At 43.8% G+C, this 20,792-nt stretch overlaps 2 protein-coding genes across 2 annotated transcripts; both read right to left on the bottom strand.

Moving 5' to 3' along the window:
* Positions 1–349: 349 nt before the first annotated feature.
* Positions 350–6,109, bottom strand: LOC135878294 (acyl-coenzyme A thioesterase 1-like). Its single transcript, XM_065403914.1, has 3 exons — positions 5,653–6,109; positions 2,889–3,091; positions 350–952 (listed from the first exon to the last, which is right to left on the bottom strand). Exons 1-3 carry the CDS (start codon positions 6,104–6,106, stop codon positions 350–352), a joined length of 1,260 nt encoding a protein of 419 aa, XP_065259986.1. The 5' UTR covers positions 6,107–6,109.
* A 2,208-nt stretch (positions 6,110–8,317) lies between these two features.
* On the bottom strand, positions 8,318–20,221 carry JMJD7 (jumonji domain containing 7). Its single transcript, XM_065402740.1, has 8 exons — positions 20,137–20,221; positions 18,387–18,540; positions 17,356–17,609; positions 16,449–16,505; positions 15,272–15,367; positions 13,718–13,794; positions 10,126–10,285; positions 8,318–8,784 (listed from the first exon to the last, which is right to left on the bottom strand). The coding sequence occupies exons 1-8, from the start codon at positions 20,219–20,221 to the stop codon at positions 8,696–8,698; spliced, it is 972 nt and encodes a 323-aa protein (XP_065258812.1). The 3' UTR covers positions 8,318–8,695.
* Between the last annotated feature and the right edge of the window lie 571 nt (positions 20,222–20,792).

The following is a 20,792-nucleotide window of genomic DNA, read 5'->3' as shown; positions in this document are numbered from 1 at the left end:
ACCACACCACAAAACCAATTTGGCATGATAGACCACTTCTGTTCAATACAAGGACTGACCTCAGGTACTGCAGCAGTATAAGGACAAATCACACTGTGCCTATCAACAATATACCTGAGTCTAGAGGACCCTAAAATTCAACTCCAAATTAGTATAAAATCAGCAGAGCAGTAGGAAAGCTAAACAGGAAAGCAGGCGTGCAGTTTGAGACAAGAATAGAAGATGAAGACTAAAGAGTAATAGGGTAAAGATTATTTTCAAAATACCTACCAGTGCCAGGACCAATTCCTATTGACTCTCAACAGGAGTTGGCTACCTAACTCCCTCAGGCACCATGGCAATCTCACCCCTATAGATTACTCTTGATGGCATCAGAGTCCAGCAAGTGTTGCCGAAAGAAGACCTGTATCCTGTGCCATGCGTCCTCCTGTGCCCGGGCGTGCTCTCTCCACTGCCCTCCCCACAGCATGCATGCCCCAAGCAGCTTATGAATTGAGGCCTGACACAAAGGCAAATACGGTGGCTCCAGGAGGTGCCCTGCCCCAGGATAGCAGTAAAACTCCACATCTCGCCCACACTGTCGAAGGCGGTGAACAACTTCTCGGCAGTAGAGCTCACTTTTCCAGTTTCTGTCATCCTGCGCCGACAAAAAGAGGAGCTTGGCGGGGGATTTCTCTACTGGGATGCGGCAGGCCCAAGTGGCTGGGTCCCTAGGATCGTCCAGGACTTCTGAATAATCTATCATTCCAGATTCACCGACAGTCTTCATCCTCCCAAAGTCACCCGGATGGGGAGGAATAGTGAAACCATTAACATGCAGGGGGATAAAGGAATTAACACCACATCCAGAAATGCTGACAGCTGCTTGGATGCCTGGCAGAAATGTGGCCAGAGAAAGGGCTAGATCTGCCCCTTTAGATAAGCCCAAAACTCCGATCCCGGTACCTTTCACCTGCAAAACAATTATGGAACAAGCATCATATGCCATCTTTCCCCTAAACGACTGTAACCATCTCTGTCCAGCCTTCTCATTTTTCCCTGTGCCAGACTAACCAATCCACCAAAGTTTACCACCCCTTCCTTTCCTTCTGCTCTCACCACATCACTCCCTCAGTCTTGTCACTGGCTTCCACTATCCCAACTTCAAACTCCTCAGTCCCTCTGTTTCTGCTCCCATGTCTTATTACATCTCCAACACCGTACACACCCACACACCCCATCCTCTCCCTGGACTAAGCCCTTCTCCTCCCACCACTGTTGGCTTCAAGCTTGCTGTCTTGCTGCTGCTTCATTATGCATGGTCTCCAAGAACCCTCATCTCCATCTTAAAAACCTCTGGAAATCCACTTCTTCCATGAATCCTTCCTGGGCTGATCTTTCCATTGATTTCTCAGACCCTCCGGAGGTTGCTGGCCTGTCCTGCAGCCTAGGAAGGACTAACACCATGCCCAGAGTCTATTCAGACCCTCTTTTTAGGGCACCATTTGTTGGTTGCACCAACTATATTTAGTAAATCCCAAAATAAAACAGTTCAACGTAAACCCAACAGCTACCTTTCCCCGTCCCAGGGCCTTCCTTGCCAGAGTCTCCCTACTCCTGGCAACTCCTCCCCAGTCCTCCTACAGACCCTCTGCCTGGGAATCCCCCTGTCCCAGTAGTCAACCTGCTTCCCATGCTCCCCTCCTCAACTGAACTCTTCAAGCCTTTAAAAGAATCAGGTTCTCATCAGGCCCTCCCGTGACCCTTTCCCAACCGAGTCTGATAATCCCTTCTACTAGGCCCATACACCTCTTCTTAAAGGAGTTCGGCCTCAGAACAGGACTGCCTGGCTCCAGACCCCTGGCCTTTCAACAGGCAACCCACATTGTAACACCATCTCTTATAACTACTGCTGTCTTGTGTTTTGCTTTGCTGTGTAAGGGCTCAATTATGCAAGGTGCTGAGCATCCTGAACTCCCATTGAAGTCAATACCTCTAAAGTACAAATTCTTCAGCACAGGACTCATCTCATGCTGTGGCTTGTAAAGTGCCCTGAATGCTTACAAAGCTGTATAATATTTACTACCAACCAAATGGGATGGTGCAGATGAATCCTTTGGTCATTTCACTGTATCTGACTGCTAGGAAATGACCAAAGCTGCAAAACATGGTAACATTTATTTTAAAGCTTAACTGGTATTTTATTTCTCTTTACATTTTTCTGTTTATAGTATGATGATACATTGCTGTTTATGCCATCCCCATCAATCATTGCTGTTTAAGTTTGGCCTCTGTGTGTTTTGTAGCTTGGCACTCTCTGACACTAAAGCTTTAAGAACCAATCTTATAAATCTCTATTATTGGCTTCTAAAACTTTATTTGGAGCCAAAATCGTATAAGATTCCAACCTGAAAGGTATTTTAGCACAGCAAGTGAACAGATTTTTTTTCCATTCCAGTATCTTTTAAGCTTCAATAATAGACAAAGAATTAGAACATGTCCTGTTTTAAGCAGTTTAGCATTCCTGTAACTCCCAGCTGTGTTTTCTAATGTGTAACTTTATATAACAATTGCTGCTTTGCATAGCACCATGATAGTGACTTTCTGCCATGGATCACAAAGTGCTATGCAAATCATTCATTAAGCTTCCCAGCTCCCTGTGAAGTAGTCATTCTTGTTCCACCTGGGGGAAATGAGAGCCAGAGATGTGACATACACACCAAATTAGTATCAAATCTGGGATTAGAACTCATGCATTCCTGGCTCTTCATACTGTGCTCAGTCTTTCAGACTGCACGGTCTCCTTCCACCTCTCTCAGAAACTTAAGTGTATTTATTGGCATATACATCTCAATTTAGGAAAGTGTGATATAGCCTCCAGTTGAAAGGCACTGTAATTTGTCTCATACCTGCTGTTGCTTCCGCAAAAACTCCACAGCCTCCCCAAAATAGTCCAGTTCGAGGATGTCTGGGAGAGCTGGGATATCTTCAAAGGCTAAATAAGCGAGAGCTAGTGTAACAAAGCCCCTGCTAGCCAAAAGACTTGCTCTGTACTCAACAAGACCTCCTCCAGTTCCATACAAGTCGATAAGTCCTGGGAATGGACCAGATCCTGAAAGGAAGGAGAGCTCATTCACTGTGGAGGAGTCTTACAGCTGTCTAGTAATATTTCCACAGCACGAAGTCATACAGTAAGTCTTGACAGAAAATCACTCAGGCTTTTTTTTTTTTCTTTTTTTTTTTTAAACTAGATATTCATTCTCTCTCTCTCTCTCTCTCCCCCCCCCCCCTTGTCTAGATGGGGAAACAGACTGGCATAGCCACAGTGGAATAACTAGTGCCAGCATAACTCCACAGTGTGGACACTCTTTTGGAATAAAAATTACTTTGTTGCAGACTAATTTACTCCACTTTGGAAGTTATTAGTTATATACTGTTGGAGTTATGCCGATCAATTTTAGGTAGACAAGACCTAAAACAATCCTGGGGCCCTACACTCCCACCACAAGATACAAGTGACTTCTAGCGGTGAAGTCAGTGGGAGATATTAATATTCTGCAGCAAGATACCACGGTCTTCTGGAGTAAATGATAAGAAATAAAAAGCCCACACCTCCTCTTTTGTCTGGTTCTCCTACAATATGCACTTTATGTCCTTCAGTAAGAAGAAGGATAAAAATGACTTACCTGTGATTGTTGTTCTCAGAAGATGTGTTTATGTAATAATGAACAGATTCGCTTTCCTGGATTCCATATTCCTTGCGTGTCACTGATGAGAATTCCCTTAGTTTAGAATTTGATCTAGGCATTTGTAACATGCTTGTCTAACATACATCAGCACCTTGGTTAGGATGCCTATCCTAAAGCCTTGTCCATATTAAAGACTTACATTATTTGTACTTCAGTTGGTTGTACTGAACCGACTGAAGCACAAACTATTCAATGCATTTACACTAGCCATGCAGAATTGGGCACATTTGGCCCTGGATAGACACTATCACTGAACTAAACCAATTCTACTCTCTTCTGGGTGGCTATCCCACAGTTTCTGGGACCCTTTCCTATGGTTCTATGATCTGATCAATCAATCACTGTCATGCCCAACTGCTTTCACTAGGAAACAAAAAAAAAAATAGTGGAAACATTTCTAACAGGCTTTGATATTATAAAAACTTGTTTCTACAAAATTAAAAATTTTGGTCAACTTTGCGTGCTCTTTAAGCACAGCTCCAGGCAAATAACCACTAAAAATTAGCAACAGCTTTCCTCAGCATCCCAGTCTCATCAGTATCTCTCTACACAGCCTTGAAACAGGTCTTTAATCCTCAAATCTTGCCACTTTTGTTTGTCCCCACGATTCCACCTCTCCATCAGTACTCCCATGCTCCTAGGCGGCCTTATAGGTCTGCAGGACATGGACCTCCTGTGTCCTTAACTATTCCTCCCCATTTCCATCTGTATTCCAAGACCCTCATACAGCAGAAGTTTATCCTCCTTATTCCCTCTTCTAGCACATCTCACCCCAGTCTGCCAATCCCCATTATCAGTCTTCCTTAATCCCACAACTACTGACCTCGTATTTCCAGTTCCAGTCCCATGAAACACCAAACACCTAGCACCTTACATTTCTGGTTCCCCTCGTATTGATTCCAGATCCTCATTCTGATCTCTCAAACTTCAACCAGCTGGCAGCCCTTAAACACCCCCAGCCTCCTTCAAGTCTATTTCACCTCCCTTACGCCTCTCCTGACTTCTGTCGAATCTAGACTCCAGACATTCCCTCAAGTCCCAGTTCTCCCAGAATTCTAAATTCCTCTCTTCTTGGGAACCACAACCTTGCTTTCTTTTTCCTGCCTTGCCCATCCCACCCCTTTCTCTTTGCACGCCCCTCTCAACATTTCTATTGTCCCTTCAAAAAGCTTTCCTAGTCAGGTATTTCAAAGGAGTTAAAAGGTTTTCCACTGATGGCAGGTAGGATTCCCGTGGGGAAGGTGAGCCATAGTCAATTAGGCTCTCCCACCTGTTTCTGCCAGCCCACCCTATCACCACAGTATACATGTGTCACATACATTGATGAATTTATCCTTTTTATTCCCCATTTTACAGACAGAGAATTTATGCACAGAAGATTAAGTAACTTGCCTAAGGTTACTAGGAAAGAGACTGTGGCAAAGCCTGGAATTGAATTCACGTCACCTGAGTCCCAGTCCAATGCCTTCACCACAGGACCATCTTTTCTTATTCTATTATTTGTATTACAGTAGCACCTAAGCCCCAGTCAAAACTCAGGAACCCATTGTGTTAGGACTGCACAGAGGAGTTTAAAAATCACAACTGTCCCTGCCCCAGAGCCCTCACTCCACACCCAACCCTGCCTCCATCTGCTCTCTCTGCTCTGAATGGAGCAGCAACCTAAAGAAAATAGCTGGCATGTCATAGGTTACTCTCACTCCCCTCAGTGAGCATCAGCCAGCACTGCCTCTGCAATAAACACTTATGCTCCTCATGCAAAAACTGGATCCACTCCTTTTTGAGGGGCAGAGGAGAAACATGCAGCCCAGGTGACCAGCTAACTGAAACCTTGCTCTGGGTCCCATAAGTCTATCCAAGGACTATAGTGCACATAACGTGACCTAATAAACAGCTGAAAAACTAGTAGGAAATTAAAACTCACCAGGAGGCAGGAAGAGAGTTGCCTTAAGCCGACCTTCTCTGACCGGAATCCTTTTCACCCCCTCTCCCAAAAATTTCCGCTCATTAATGCATTTGTCCAGGAGCTGGCTGGTGATATCGTGGCCCTCAAACACTTCCACGTGTACATAGAAAGGGGTGAGGACATTCTTCTTTGCCAACCGTTTGAAGGGTGTCTCAGATTCCAGTGACCACAGCAGTCCCATGGGTTCTACCCCAGAGTAGCTGCCAGCCAGGGCTGAGGAGCATGTCAGGTCCAGCTCTCCATTGCTCTCAGCCCTGTAGTAGGCAAAGGATTGGAAAAGTTCCCCATTCTCATCAGTCAGGGATGCCCTCAGAGTGACCTCCTGCAGCGGTGAGAGACCCTCCACTTTAATCTGAATGGGATCATCAAACAAACACTTGGGAGAAGGCAAGACCTTTACACTCACTGCCATCGAGTGTTGGAGGAGGAATTCAGCTTAATGCAAAATACCAGCTGTGACACACAGGAATTGTCAGAAGCTTTGGCTCTTCTTGAGACTTGCAATCCCTGCCAATGCCAGAGTTCAAAAGGAACTACAGTCTCGGAAGCCCTGTTGCAAAGGTTTCTGGGAGATGTAGTTCACAATATCAGGAAAGGACAGCACAACTCCAAACAGGGAAGTTTTTGTTTGAACAGGCTGTACTGAAACACTACCAATTCATTCATTCCAGGACTAGCGATTTAATATTTTATAGATATAGATATATATTACACCCCCCCCCCCCCAAAAAAAAAAACCTCCAATAGTCCTGGAATGAATAAAAAGTCCTTGGGACCTGACAATGTTTCATATATATGGGGCCAAACTATAAAAACAGTTCCAAACCCTATCTTCTCTCCAGACTTTGGGGAAATTTAGAGCTGAACATAGAATTAATTTGGAAATTCATGGCTTGGGCTCTATTAAGGCACACTGAATCCAAATAAGCCTGAATAACCCAGACAAAGATTCTAATCCAATTATGAATCTGAATTCTGTCTTGAGTCCATCTCTAGTTTTCAGTAACTGTTGAACAGGAGCTAGATTTGAAAAATAGGTTTAGACTAAAAATTCATGTGTTTCTTTGGAAAGGATTTTTCTTGCAATAACCAGTACTGTCTAAAGTTTCTATGCATTTTCCTGACTAATAATATATGAATACAAGTGTCTCCCACTAAGCCCTGATTGAGTAATGCTTGTATGTACCTTTGAAAATTTGTAATAAATAAAATTTGGCATTTTGTATATTAACAATGTTGTTGAACATATCTATTGCGATATCTATGTATTTAACAGCATTGTCATGGGGCCCAATCCTGCAGTTCTATACTCAGATGAGTAGTTTCACTGAGTTCAATGAAAATATTCATGTAAGGGGTGCAGAATCAGGCCCATGGTTCACACAACTCTCTGACCATGTGTTTCATACATTTTAAGGACAGAGGCACAATTATCTAGTAACCTCCATAACACAAGCCATAGAATTGCAGAATTTCATTAGAAAAGTCACAGATTATGGTAAATGGGCTTTAGCAAGTAGAATTTTCTGTTGATGGGAACAGATGGGATTTGATTCTCAGTTATTATGATTCCAGAAAAGCAACTCTTAAAGCCCCACACAACCATTGGCAATCTGCACAATGAAATGTAGACATGTTTTTACATGGAAAATAATCACAATTAGATCATGATTTCCTGATCACTCCCCTTCCCCATATCATTTGAGGGTTCCCATAGCTAGTATCTAAATAAGCTTACAAACACTGATATTGTATTGCACAATTTGTATTCTGAATTCTCAAAGCATGACACACAGCCACTGAACACAGTGAATTAAAACTCAGAAAGTATTGTTGTCTCATAAGGAACGGGAGTCATGGGCTGAGGATTACATTGTTACTGCAGAGCTGGTTTTGCCTCATTATTTTGCCAGTTATCAAACAGATCTGTGGGCTACAGCTTTGCATGTTCTCTAAAGCAGTGGTTTTCAAACTTTTTTTTTGGTGACCCAGTTGAAGAAAATTGTTGATGCCCGCAACCCAACGGAGCTGGGGATGAGGGGTTCAGGGTGTGGGAGGGAGCTCTGGGCTGGGGGTGAAGGCTCTGGGGTGGAGCCAAGCATGAGGGGCTTGGGGTGCAGGAGGGGGCTCCAGGTTTATGGGGGGCTCAGGGCTGGGAACTGAGGCACGGGCTTATCTCCAGCGACTCCCAGTGAGTGGTGCAGCTGGGAAGCAGAGGCAGGCTTCCCACCTGCCCTGGCACCGCAGACTGCGCTGCGCCCTGGAAGTGGCCAGCAGCAGGTCCGGCTCCTAGGCGGAGGTGGACAATCAGCTCCACGTGGCTTTTGCCCGCAGGCACCGTTCCCTCCCCCCCAAGTTCCCATTGGCCGATTACCAGCCAATGGGAGTGCAGAGCCAGTGCTCGGGCAGCACATGGAGTCCCATGCCCCCCTCCCCGCCTAGGAGCCGGACCTGCTGCTGGCCAATTCCGGGGCACAGCGCGGTGTCGGAACAGGTAGGGAGTAGCCTGCCTTAGCCGGGCAGCACCTCCAATGGGACAGCCCGGTCAGCGGTGCTGACCAGAGCCGCCGCGACCCACTGCCTTACATTCCGTGACCCAGTACTGGGTTGCGACCCACAGTTTGAAAACCACTGCTCTAAAGAGTCTAGCAAATGGAAAGGAACACACATGGTTTACATTTTTGAGGTTTCCAAAACCTGCAGTGGCTCCACTAAAATTCTGCCTTCCTTGAGGCATCTGAGGCTAAGCATGAAGGCTTTGAAATGTTGTCAACAAGCCCCCTCCTGTCAAGCCAAAAAAAGATAGCCATTTGGCCTGGCATTTCACTGAACGACTGCATGATACCATCTCCAAAGGCAAGCAAGACAAATATCCTCTGACAGACATTTGTTGAGGATAATTTAATGTTTAGTTCTTCTGACTCAAGCATATTTGTACTCCAGGCAGACGCATATAATTCAGTCACATCAGAAAGGTTTATGACTGAGTCCCCAGTCTAAGCTACACCAGTGTCACAGCTTTTGTGAGAGAATCTAGAAGTTGATAGTAGCTGTACTTCAGGTCATATTCCATGTCATACCAATAATTCACTGAGGAGACAAGAGATAGGAAAATTGTTATAGTCTGGTGTTAGAAATGCCTTATGGCCATATTCATATGCTGCTTTAGAAGGTAATGCAGGCACTCATTTCTCAAAACTGGATGAACTTTAAAAGAATTCCAGCTCTGACTAGAGCCAAGCATAATGCAGGCAGGCAGTGAGTCAGCATCTGTTACATAGCTCTGCCAATGCACCTCAGTCCTAACTCATATTAACCCCCAAAATGCCAGTCCTGGGACTTTCCTGAGCAGACTTGCAAAACATTTAGAAACAGAAAATGTGTGCTGTGATCTAGGCCAAGAATACAAATTCATTTTAATTTATGACCTACTCTAGATTTGAACCTCTCTCTCCCCCCCAGTGTTTAAAGGATGATGCATTAACCCACCATTCCGCCTTGGTCATCATAGGGAAAATGTTTTAATTTTGCCTCTTAATTAAAATGAAAATTAATGGGTCTTTTTACCATGCTATGGCAAGTACTAAAATGCCTCCAATATCTGCAAGCAGTGTTATATCTTTGCTTTCATAACTGGGTTGATATTATTCAACACTCATCTGTTACTTATTTTTTCTCTGCATGGAAGGAGTTGCTCTGGCTATGGGAGAACAAATACAGTAAAGCCCTTCCTTGCATTGAGCAGGGGGTTGGACTAGATCTCTTGAGGTCCCTTCCAACCCTAATAATCTATGATTCTATGATTCATCCTGCAATACAGACAGTAATGGTATAGGCGTGTAAGAGAAGAAAGGTTTGAAAGTCTGGAGCTCTCCGGTGGGGTGGGGGGGGAGAGAGAGAGAGACATGATATCTTATGAGCAGAGGAGGGGATTTTTGTTAAAGGCAGAGACAACAAGTAACTTGTATATTTGTTTGGTTTTCTTTTATGCATTAAAGATTCATTTTTACTGGTCTGATAATAACAGACACTTAAAACCCAAACTTCCTTGTGCAGACTCTTTGCCTATGGTGTGGAGTCAGCCAATTTGCAGCCACCAATCAAATAACCTGCTTAGCTCTCTCTAACAAAACAAACTACTACAGGGGTGACTGTGTTGTGGCTCTCTCTGCAGCCTCAAAGACCAGTGGATTTTTCCTACCTTCTTCACCCATTTCACTACATTCTTTAGCAATTCTATACAAGATATGGTCAGGACAGTATTTGCAAGGAGGTAACACTATAGTCACATGCCAAGATAGCTAACTCTACCAGGGATGAAGAAGAAAAGACTATATGAAAGTGCCCTTGTACCCAACCATGTTTTGCTGGAGAAAATGGACTATGCCATCATGGACTGAAAATATGTTTGTTCCTAACAGCTCTTCTTACCTGCTATACAACCATGTGACTGCTGAACATGATGAAACCAGAGGGAAGGGAGGTACAACATCTCACCAGCTTTCACTGTGCACCGCAAAGGCCTTGCCTGGGCATACTCTGGGTATTGTTCAAGATCTGGATTTAAAGGATCCAGCGGAATCCATGGCACCTGCAAGGAGAAGAGTATGTTGTACATGTGGCATTTAACAAGATATAAAATGTTAGGGTCCCCCTGAAAATGGAGTTAATAAACAAAAACATTCACTTATTGAGCTTGTAAATAAAATGTACCAGAAAATATACAGTTGTAAATCCTGTAAAATCCACTTTACCATATTACAAGAATGCTCCTTTCTATAACACATGGTGATGGAGCCTTACATTTACCAAGTACTAACTGCAGACTCTGTGGACACTGTTTTGGGCATAGGAAAAGGGATCTGATTGTTTGTGACAGAGGTTACATGGCAGGGAATGGACCTGGGATAGAAAATGGACAGGGGGAAAATAGCGTACTTGAAGGATTGCTGAATGAAGACAGACATAGTTAGCCTATTGGTAGGAAGTATGAAGGCCAACAAAAGCAGAAGATAAGTTGAGCTTGGGTAACCTACAATTGTTTGGGTGATACACATATGCCAAAATCGAGGAAAGAAGTGGGACCACTAAACACTGAGGATGGGGTGGAGATTAAAGATAATCTAGGCATGGCCCAACTCCTAATTGAATACTGTGCCTCAGATTGTATAAGGGAAACAAGGAGCTTAGGGGCAGTGCCAGAGTGGCTAATGGAAACAAGGATATGGAAGTAGAAATTACCACATCTGTGGTGGAAGTTAAACTCAATCAGCTTAATGGGACCAAATCAGGGGGCTCAGATAACCTCCATTCAAGAATATTAAAGGAACTGACACATGAAATTGCAGGCCCAATGACAAGTATTTTTAATGAATATGTAAGCTCAGGCCTAGTATCCTATGACTGGAGAATAGGTAATATATCACTTATTTTTAAGAAAGTTTCCCCGATCAGTCTTTTCCCCTACAGGCCTTTTAGTTGGACCTGAGTTGAATGCAAGGTCTTGGAACAAATTTTGAAAGATAGTAGTAAAGGACACAAAGGTAAACAGTAATTGGGATAAAATACATCATGGTTTTACAAAAGGTAGATCGCGCCAGACCAACCTGATCTCTTTCTTTGAGAAAATAACTGATTTTCTAGCCAAAGGAAATGCAGATCTAATCTTTGTGGATTTCAGTAAGACATTTGATACAGTTCTACATGGGAAATTATTAGTTAAAGTATTAGAAGATGGGGATTAATAGGAGAACTGAAAGGTGGATAAGGAATTGGTTAAAGGGAAGACAACAATGGGCCATACTGAAAGGTGAACTGGTCCAGCTGGAGGGAGATTACTAGTGGAGTTCCCCAGGGATCAGTCTTTGGACCAATCTTATTTAACATTTTTATTAATGACTTTGGCACAAAAAGTGTGCGTGCGCGAATAAAATTTGCAGATGACACAAAGTTGGGAGGTATTGCCAATATGGAGGAGGACCAGAATATCATACAAGAAAATCTGGAGGACCTTCAAAATGGAAATAATAGAAATGGGATGAAATTTAAAAGTGCAAAATGAAAGATCATGTGCTGAGAGCCTACCATCACAAATTTTTGCTATAAGCTTGGGATGTATCAGTTGGAAATGACAGAGGAGAAAGAACTGGGTGTATTGGTGGATCACAGGATGATTATGAACCACCAGTGTGATGTAATTGTGAAAAAAGGCTAATGCAATCATAGGATGCATCAAGCGAGGTATTTCCAGTAGAGACAGGAAGCGTTACTGCTATTATACAAGGCACTGGTGAGACCTCATCTAGAATTGTGTGTGCAATTTGGGTCTCCCATGTTTAGGAAAGATGATTTCAAACTGAAACAGGTACAGAGAAGGGCTACTAGGATGATCAGAGACATGGAAAGCCTATCTTATGAGAGAAGACTCAAGGAGCTTGGCTTGTTTAGCCTAACCAAATAAAGGCGGAGGGGAGATTGATTGCTCTCTACATCACAAGGATAACTCCTCTGCCTCCCCGGTATTTAAGTGCCAGTGTTAACACAAGAACAAATGATATAAACTGGTCATCAACAAGTTTAGGCTTGAAATTAAATGAAGGTTTCTAACCATCAGAGGAGTGAAGTTCTGGAACAGCCTTACAAAGGGAACAGTAAGAGACAAAAAAAAAACTTAACTGGCTTCAAGACTGGGCTTAATAAATGTATGGAGGGGATGGTATGATGAGATGGGCCACATGCCATTGTAGGCAATCTGCAACTGCTATTAGGAAAAATCCCCAATGGCTGGAAACGGGGCACTAGATGGAGAGGGCTCTGAGTTACTACAGAGAATTCTTCCCAGGGGACTGGTTGGTGGGTCTTGCCGACATACTCAGAGTTCAAATGACTGCCATATTTGGGGTCGGGAAGGAATTTCCCCCCCAGCTCAGATTGGCAAAGACCCTGGAGGGTTTTCGCCTTCCTCTGCAGCATGGGACATCACGGGTCACTTGGTGATTTAAACTAGAGTAAATAGTGGATTCTCTGTAATTTGAAGTCTTTAAATCATCATTTGAGGACTTTACTAACTCAGCCAGAGGTTATGGTTCTATTACAGGATGGGGATGGTGAAGTTCTGTGGCCTGTGATGTGTAGGAGGTCAGACTACATGATCACAATAGTGCCTTTTGGCCTTAAAAATCTATGATTTTAGAATAACTGCATAATTTTATAACTGCAATCTTTATCCCTTCTTATCTTCCTTTTCGTCATGTCTAAAATTGAATTGTAAGCTTTCTGTACTTATTAGCCTGCATTACCATATCTAAACACCTCCTAATCTTTAACATATTTTCCCTCAACATGTCTGTGTATTACTGAAGTATTACTATCCTCATTTTACAGCTGAAGAACTGAGGTGCAAAGAGGCTGAGTGACTTGCCCAAGGCCACACAGAACGTCTATGATAGAACAGGAAACTGACCCAAGCCCCCTCAATCCCAGGCTAACACCCTAAGCACTGGGCCATACTTCTCTTTGGGACAGGGACCTAGTATTTGTATATGTTTTGTATGGTGCCTCCTTTCGATCATTCTGACCAAATAATAATTACTACTATGAAGAAAACATGTTTTGTTTATAAAGATAACTACTATGTTTTATGGCACCAGAAGATATTTTTCTAGGATGAAATTCACCCCTCTGCAGAGAGCCAACACAAAGTATGCACAGCAGAGAAATTCACCCCGATGAGCTAAATTCCTTTATCTGGTATTATTTAAAAAGACTTGTAATGGATCTGTTTGTGTTCAGCGCACAGAAGACATTATTTTGAAAGGCTATTCCTTTAACAGCTATTGATTTCAATGGTTCCCAGTGTGCAGTTAAAGAGTCATCTTAGAAACAGGACATACTCATAAATAATAACCACAAAAACTTGCAAGGGGTCACAGGGTATGGTGTAATACCTGAAACTACTTTTGTCAATTAAAAAAAAATTAGTCAAGTTGATGGTGTTCTTTTAATACAAAGATGTCCTAAGTACCTTGTCTGCAGCCTTCTCATCCACAATCTGAAACGAACCATCTTCTGATATGCAATATGTTGCAGGAAGGTAGAGCTCTGAAAGTGTAGAGCACGGAAAGGGTTAAATGGCATTAATCTTAATAATAAATACAGAGTCTTAGTGACATAGTACATGACACTTTCACAGATGGACGCAAATATTAAGACACCATCAAACAACCACCATTTCCAGTTTTCTTTCCTCTGCTTCCTTCTTCCCTTTGTTCATTCCGTGACCACAAGTCCTCCAATTTCTGTCCTCCCTATTACCAGCTCTGCACTCCATCACAACGTTCACCAATGCCTACCTTTTCTTGGGCTCTGTCCTCTCTTCCTTCAAATGAATTATTTTTTCCTTTTCCTCAACACACACATGCCCACCTACTCTTGAGCCTACTTTGTTCCAATTACCATCCCATTTCCAAGTCACAATTTCTCCCCTATCTTACCCAGCACTCTATTTATTATCTGTCCTTTCTGCTTTGGTCATTCTACCAGGAGAGCTCTCATTTAAGTTCTTAATGACTTGTGGCTAACCTTTCACTTCTAATTTTATCTTATTTGGCTTATCAGCCATTTTAGAAAACCTGGGCTGCTCTTCTTTCATTGCTTCTGCACATGTGGTTTTCTAACTCTGCACTCCAATGGCTCTTTTGCTGATCTTTAGATATCATGATCTGCCTTGCAACACAGATTAAGAAACTTCAGCAAAGTCTTAGCTCTAACAGGTTTTATAAAAGTGCAAGTTTCAAATAATACCAGAGCAATATTAGAAAAATAATAATATATAAAAATAACACACACGAACTGATCTTAGTCTTACATTAGGGTTATAAATCTAAAAGCTCAAAAGTCAGGGAGTTTAAAAAAAGTAAGGTTCTTGTGAACAGGTTCACATAGCCCATCTTGTATAGCATTTTTTGCATACCTTTAACATAAACATTAATATTAATGTGCACTTGTAAAAGTAACAGAAATAGGAAATAAAAGCTATGGGTATTGTGGTCAAGCTAATGTTACTATAAGAACCTTATTTTGTTCTTTGTTAGATTTCAGCATTTACATTTGTAACTTTAATATTTCATTAATGTACATATTTGTATTTAATTTCCCTGCTTTTTTCCAGAAAGAAAGAGAATCAGCAGGAGGAATCAAGAACTACGGGGCATGAGGATCCTGCAAGCTTCACTGCAGATGAGATATTTTAATCATTCTAAAGCTGGAGGAATTCCAGCCAGTCCCACACTTAAGAGCATAGAGCCAGGTGCCAGATTCTCAGCTGGTATAAATCAGAGCAACTACACTGAAGTCAATAATTTATACCAGCGGAGGATCCAGCCCCAGGAACAGAAATCTATTACCAAATACTTACTGTGTGGAGTAGTAGATATTTCTATTCACATTGCAAAATGTAACACTGAAAAAATTATCAGAACATTATTCCTGTCTCTACCTTTAATTATTTTAGTCACTTCTCTCTACACATATACACACACACACACACACACACACACACTCACTCTAAAGCATGTACCGTAGGGGATGAAGGGACGGTCACTTGGTGGATGCAGCAGAAAATGTTTCTCGCCAGAAATCACACAGTACAAGTTCTCGTAGTGATCTTTATGTACTAAGATTGAGAAAGAAGAAAAGCACCACATCACAAACTCTGGATCACAAACTGTAGCAAACTGAAAGTGACAGCTCTTATTGGCAGTGGTAGGCTGCTTCTTCCTCTTGGGCCAGAGGAGAAAGAAATAATAATGAAATAATATTTCATAAGTATGCAGCACTTTTTATCCAAAAGGATTCCAAATCACTTCACCAGCAACATACAGAGAGCACCACAGAAAAACAGTCACTTCTGGGGTGGAACCTGGCAAGCAACCTGCACAGAAACACATTGAACAAGTTTGAGGGCAGGCAGGAATTTTGGCTAGTGCCTCCTCTTACGAACATGTCCCGAGATCTTCAATGTCCACGGAGAGCAGACATTACCTCAGTTTTTAAAGTCTCATCCAAAATACCCCCATACAGAGCAAACTGCAAGGTTCTCAATCTACCTCAGAAGAATAAAGGGTTGAGTCAACCATTCCAGGAACTGAAACTGATTCCAGAGAGTAAATGTATTTCAAACTTGATGACGACACCACTAAACCATCCATTTCTGCTCCGCTCTAAACTCAAAATCTCACAGAAAAAAAGAGATGGCGAGGACAAAAACAGAGAAAAACAGGAGCCGCCATACCACCTCAGACCAGTGATCTACCAAGTCCAATATCCAATGTACTGTATGGGAGTTGCTAATAAACTTCAGAAGAAGAGGAAAACACCCCTAATGTTATTAATTGTGCAAAGTTTTACTAGGGAAGGGAGAATCCTACCTGACACTTATAGCAATTAGCCTGAACTATGAAGCACGAGACTGAAATTTGATTGCTTTACTTTAAACCAAGGTCCAAGGTTTATGGGGCAGAAATCTTCAGTATTCCACCTGAAACAATAAGCCAGATGCACATACAGATACATCAGCCAAGTGCTGGGACAAGGTGGGTAGGAAGAAAGATCATTACATATGAAGACGTCAGTTAAAGTAGAACCTATCCATTAGGAGTCCACAAAGAGACCCACCCCCTTGCCCCTCAAAACAAGTATGTCAAAATCTGAGCTGAGGGCACATACAAGACCTGACAGCATCATATGCTACGCACAGGATGTCACAGCAGCAGACTCGCCAAGCCAGAAATTCACAGCATCGGGCTTCTTTCCTGCAAGGGGAGGAAGAGGAAGTAATTTTCAACAGAAAATTTCAATATTATGTTTAAAGAGCCGCAGATGAAGATTTTTCTGCCAACTCAGTTTGTTTATATTCTCCACCCACCTCAGTAAATATGTCAGCCTTGATTGCTAATAGCTAATAATTATGAGCTCCTTCTAGACTGAAGGCTGTTGCAGTGACCCATCGTACTAACTGATGGAGCATTATTCATCCCCAAGGCTGTGCTTATGACCTTCAGTTCACAATTTCTGGAGACCTGGGTCCCCAATACATAGCTCAAATCACAAACTAGCACTTCATGTACCAAAACCCCAAAGGGGTCAGGAGAACCACATTAAAAGGAATGAATTATGCTCTAGAAGTAAAGTCAGCTGTAACGAATAATCCTTTACTACCATAAGCAAGCACCTTCAACTGCACAACAAGGGGCAGAAAGGTAATATTAAAGCAGCACTCTAGAGTACTGTCTATAATAGGCTTTAAAAAAATTCCCCTTTTGTGATCAGTTTAGCTCCACAGGTGGTAGCAACGCCATGAGCAGTAGTGTAGACAGGTCCCCAGGAAGCCACCAACATTTTTGCCACTTGTGGATGAAAATGAGGTATATTAATACAATGGCACAGTTTCACACTCTATGAACCCAGTAGGCAAGCAAGCTGTTTTGGAGTCCTCCAATCCAAAGGGCAAGGTTAGACTATTTTACTAGCTCCCTCCTTCCTGAGTTGACAAAGCCATACTAACCTGTGCCAATTAGAAACATCATAAAAATATTTAGCATATAAACATCACAGAAGTTTAAAGTGCTATACAAGTATTCACTGATTGCAGGGGGTGTTTACCGAGTGCCTCACTCATCCACGGTACTTCAGGCTCCACATCACCTAAAAGTTCAGGGAACTCCTCAGTCAGGTTTGAACACTGTTTCTGCACATAGAACACACTTGGAGAGATCACTTTCTTCTCCACAATGTCCAGGAAGTTGCTGAAAAGCATGTGCCGCTCCTCCGGCATGACAAACCGGTCCTGATAAACAGCATCGGCATAACCATTTGGTGTCACTGCCACACTCACCATCTTGGAGCCTGCTACCGTCCTACAAAATATATCTGAGGTTCAGAGCCAATCGAGGAATCTACAAACATATACTTTAGATAGCTTTTTTAAAATCACATTTTGCTGTGTGGATGCACCGAGAAATCCTCTCCCTTTGACATAAAAGTTTCAATCACTGAATTATTTCATGTCCACACCCAGTTGTCTTTTTTTAAACAAGAGGTGCTTAAGTGTTTGGGTTTGGTTTTTTTAAAAATAATCATAACTAATGCCACCAGGGCCGGCTCAGGCAATGCTGCCAAACCTACAGCCACAGAAAAACCTCCCCAATCAGAATAGGATGAAATGCCAGCATGTTTCTGCTCATGCGCCACAGTCACAAGGTGTGCAGCATGGCCTGCTTTGTGCTGAATGAGCGCTGTAGTGAAAATCTGAGTCTGCTGGGGAATCAAGACATCACTATCTATTGCAGCCCTGACTGGGGCACTCTGCATGTTCTTCCTGTTTAACAAGCCTCCAAACACTATTTTCCTCTCTCTCTGCCCCCCTCCTCTCCCCCACAAGCTCTGGCACACAAAACCAAATCTCCCATAGCCTTTAATGAAACTAAGTACAGTACAGTAGTTGGGGGAAGAAAGTAACTTCTGAATTTTGGGCGCTGCAGCTGGGATGCCCAATAGAAGTCTTCACATAGGATCCCAGGTTCATTTGAGCCAGTCTTATCAATAATTTAAAAAACCAAAACAACAAGAAGCTCTCTTCTGATGGTTTGTAATGTTCAGCTGAGCTACTGCCTAGCTTCAAAGCGGATTCCTACCTGAGATAAGTTAACGTCCACTTCTTCAGAGCTGGCCAGTGACCAAAGGCATTCCGAATTATACATGGCTTGTTTGGACACACCCATTCCCGATAAAATTCCAGCGGAGACAGAATGCTATCTAGGTATGGCACTGATTCCATCAGTCCCAACTCTGCCCAGACAAAGAAAAAAAATCAATCTTACAGAAGTCTTGAAAGCAGTTCAGGCCACTTTAAACCATCTCTACATTGTTCTAATCAGTTTTAAAACAAGTTAGAAAGTTTCCCCAGTGTAGACAGGACCATGGAGACTACACATCCCCTACATGCAGTGCTCCAGCTTAGAACTGGTCACGCTGTATGCTGGAACCTGTAGTCTCCAGGTGTCAAAACCCTACATATTGATGAGGTGGTCTTCACTGTCAGACTCAGCATACGCTAGGGTGACCAGATGGCAAGAGTAAAAAATCGGGACGGGGATGGGGGGTAATAGGTGCCTATATAAGAAAAAGCCCCCATAATCGGGACTGTCCCTATAAAATCGGGACATCTGGTCACCCTAGCATACGCAAAGCCACACAACAGGCTGAAACAAGTTGTGGCCAATCAGTTGCTGTGATTCATCTCCCATGTGACAATACTTCATATAGATAAAAGACCATGTGAAGCTGAAAGAAGGAAACAGCACCAATAGTATCAAAGGGGTAGCCATGTTAGTCTGGATCTGTAAAAGCAGCAAAGAGTCCTGTGGCACCTTATAGACTAACAGACGTATGCATGCATCCGAAGAAGTGGGTATTCACCCACGAAAGCTCATGCTCCTATACGTCTGTTAGTCTATAAGGTGTCACAGGACTCTTTGCTGCTTTTACAGCACCAATAGTGGGGCTCATACAACAAAGATGCCTAGAGATAGCCTCACCTTCTGAAACATTCAGCACCTCTAATCAGGCAACTTTCATTTGGGTGCCTAAATGTAATGCAGAGACCTGCCTTTAAGGCCATTTTCCAAATTGGGTGCGCAAATATCATTATTGTCTACACAAATAAATATATAATACATGCTCTGCTGTCAAATAAATCTTTAGTTACGTTTTTTTTAATTTAGAGATTACACTAAATCAAAAGCAGAACATAGGAGAACCATCTCTAATCAATGTTTTTCAAAGTTCCCCACATGGTGCCATTGGATCTTTAGCAGTGCCCTGCAACAGATTTTTTAACATTTGGATTTGTGCACTGCTTTGCTTCTCTACAACGTACGACAAAGGCCCCAAAGTTGTTTCCCCCCCCCCCTTCCTTTTCTGCTAGGTTTGTACTTTTGGTAGTATCAGGAATGTAAAGTCTGGTCTTCCCTGATCTTGCTGCAAGACTTCGGGGGGGGCTCGGAGAGGTTTATTATTGGCTCTCACTCCTTCACTAACGGGTCAGGGGGTGTCCATAGAATCACAGGGCCGCAAAGGTCACCAAGTCCGAGTCTTTCTCCAAAGCGTTCACTGGGCACTGCGGTGAAGGGAGGGTGACGGACAACCCCCCGCGCTGCGCTGCTAGCGCTTCCCCCGCCTCGCGGGCTCCACAGCCCACCCCTCTCAAGCCCCCGCGAGGCGAGGCGAGGCGAAGCGAAGCACGGCACGGGCACGGGCACGGGCACGGGCACGCCCCTCCCCCTTTGCAGGGGTCCCCGGGATGGCGGGGCCGAGCCACCAGAGAGCTCCCAGCCCCCCTCAGGCCGGTGGCAGCCGATCAGGGCCCGGCTCGCTCGCGCTCACCCCGGGCCTCCGCCGGGAACGCCGCCAGGCATCTTCGCACCGCTCGCAGCGCCGGCACCTCCCCTTCCCCACCCGCACCGGCCATCCCTAAGCAGCCGCGGCCGCTAGCCGGCCGTGCTGACGTCAACTGTGACGCAGTCACGCACCTCGACGCAACGGTGCCACTCGGCGGTTACTGAGCATGCTCAGTAACATCTGCTGAAGCCGCTGCCCTCGCTCTGCCCTTACTTGGGATTCCACGTGCTTAAGGGGCAGGGTCTACGCAGGATCAACAGAGTGCACACGCGGGTCAAACAGCTGGAGGCAGGGGAAGGACCGGGGCCAAGGGGCAGGTACTGGGTTTGGGGATGGGCTGCCAGGCGGGGGCACAGGGGATAAAGTTACCCCAGCTGTGGTGAGCCGTCTGCCCTCGTTGCAAAAGGAGGGCGCATCTCAGCACCCGTTTCCCAGGGCTGTGTTGTTAAGGTGCAGCCTCCTGCCTCGGATTGAGCTGCTAAGGGAGAGCGGCCATACCCCTAAAAATTATAATGGTCACTCATGGTTGTACTAGTGTTTAAACGAAGTCCCCTCGCAGTTCATATATCCGCATAAAGCCCCGCAGGAGTTCACAGAGCTGAGCTACTGTTCTGCTTGCCTGAACCGAACGGCCTTGTCCT

Source organism: Emys orbicularis, chromosome 4 (assembly GCF_028017835.1).
Source record: "Emys orbicularis isolate rEmyOrb1 chromosome 4, rEmyOrb1.hap1, whole genome shotgun sequence".
NCBI lineage: Eukaryota > Metazoa > Chordata > Testudines > Emydidae > Emys > Emys orbicularis.
Note: the sequence above shows the minus strand (reverse complement) of the source record. Positions and strands in the feature narration are given on the sequence as shown.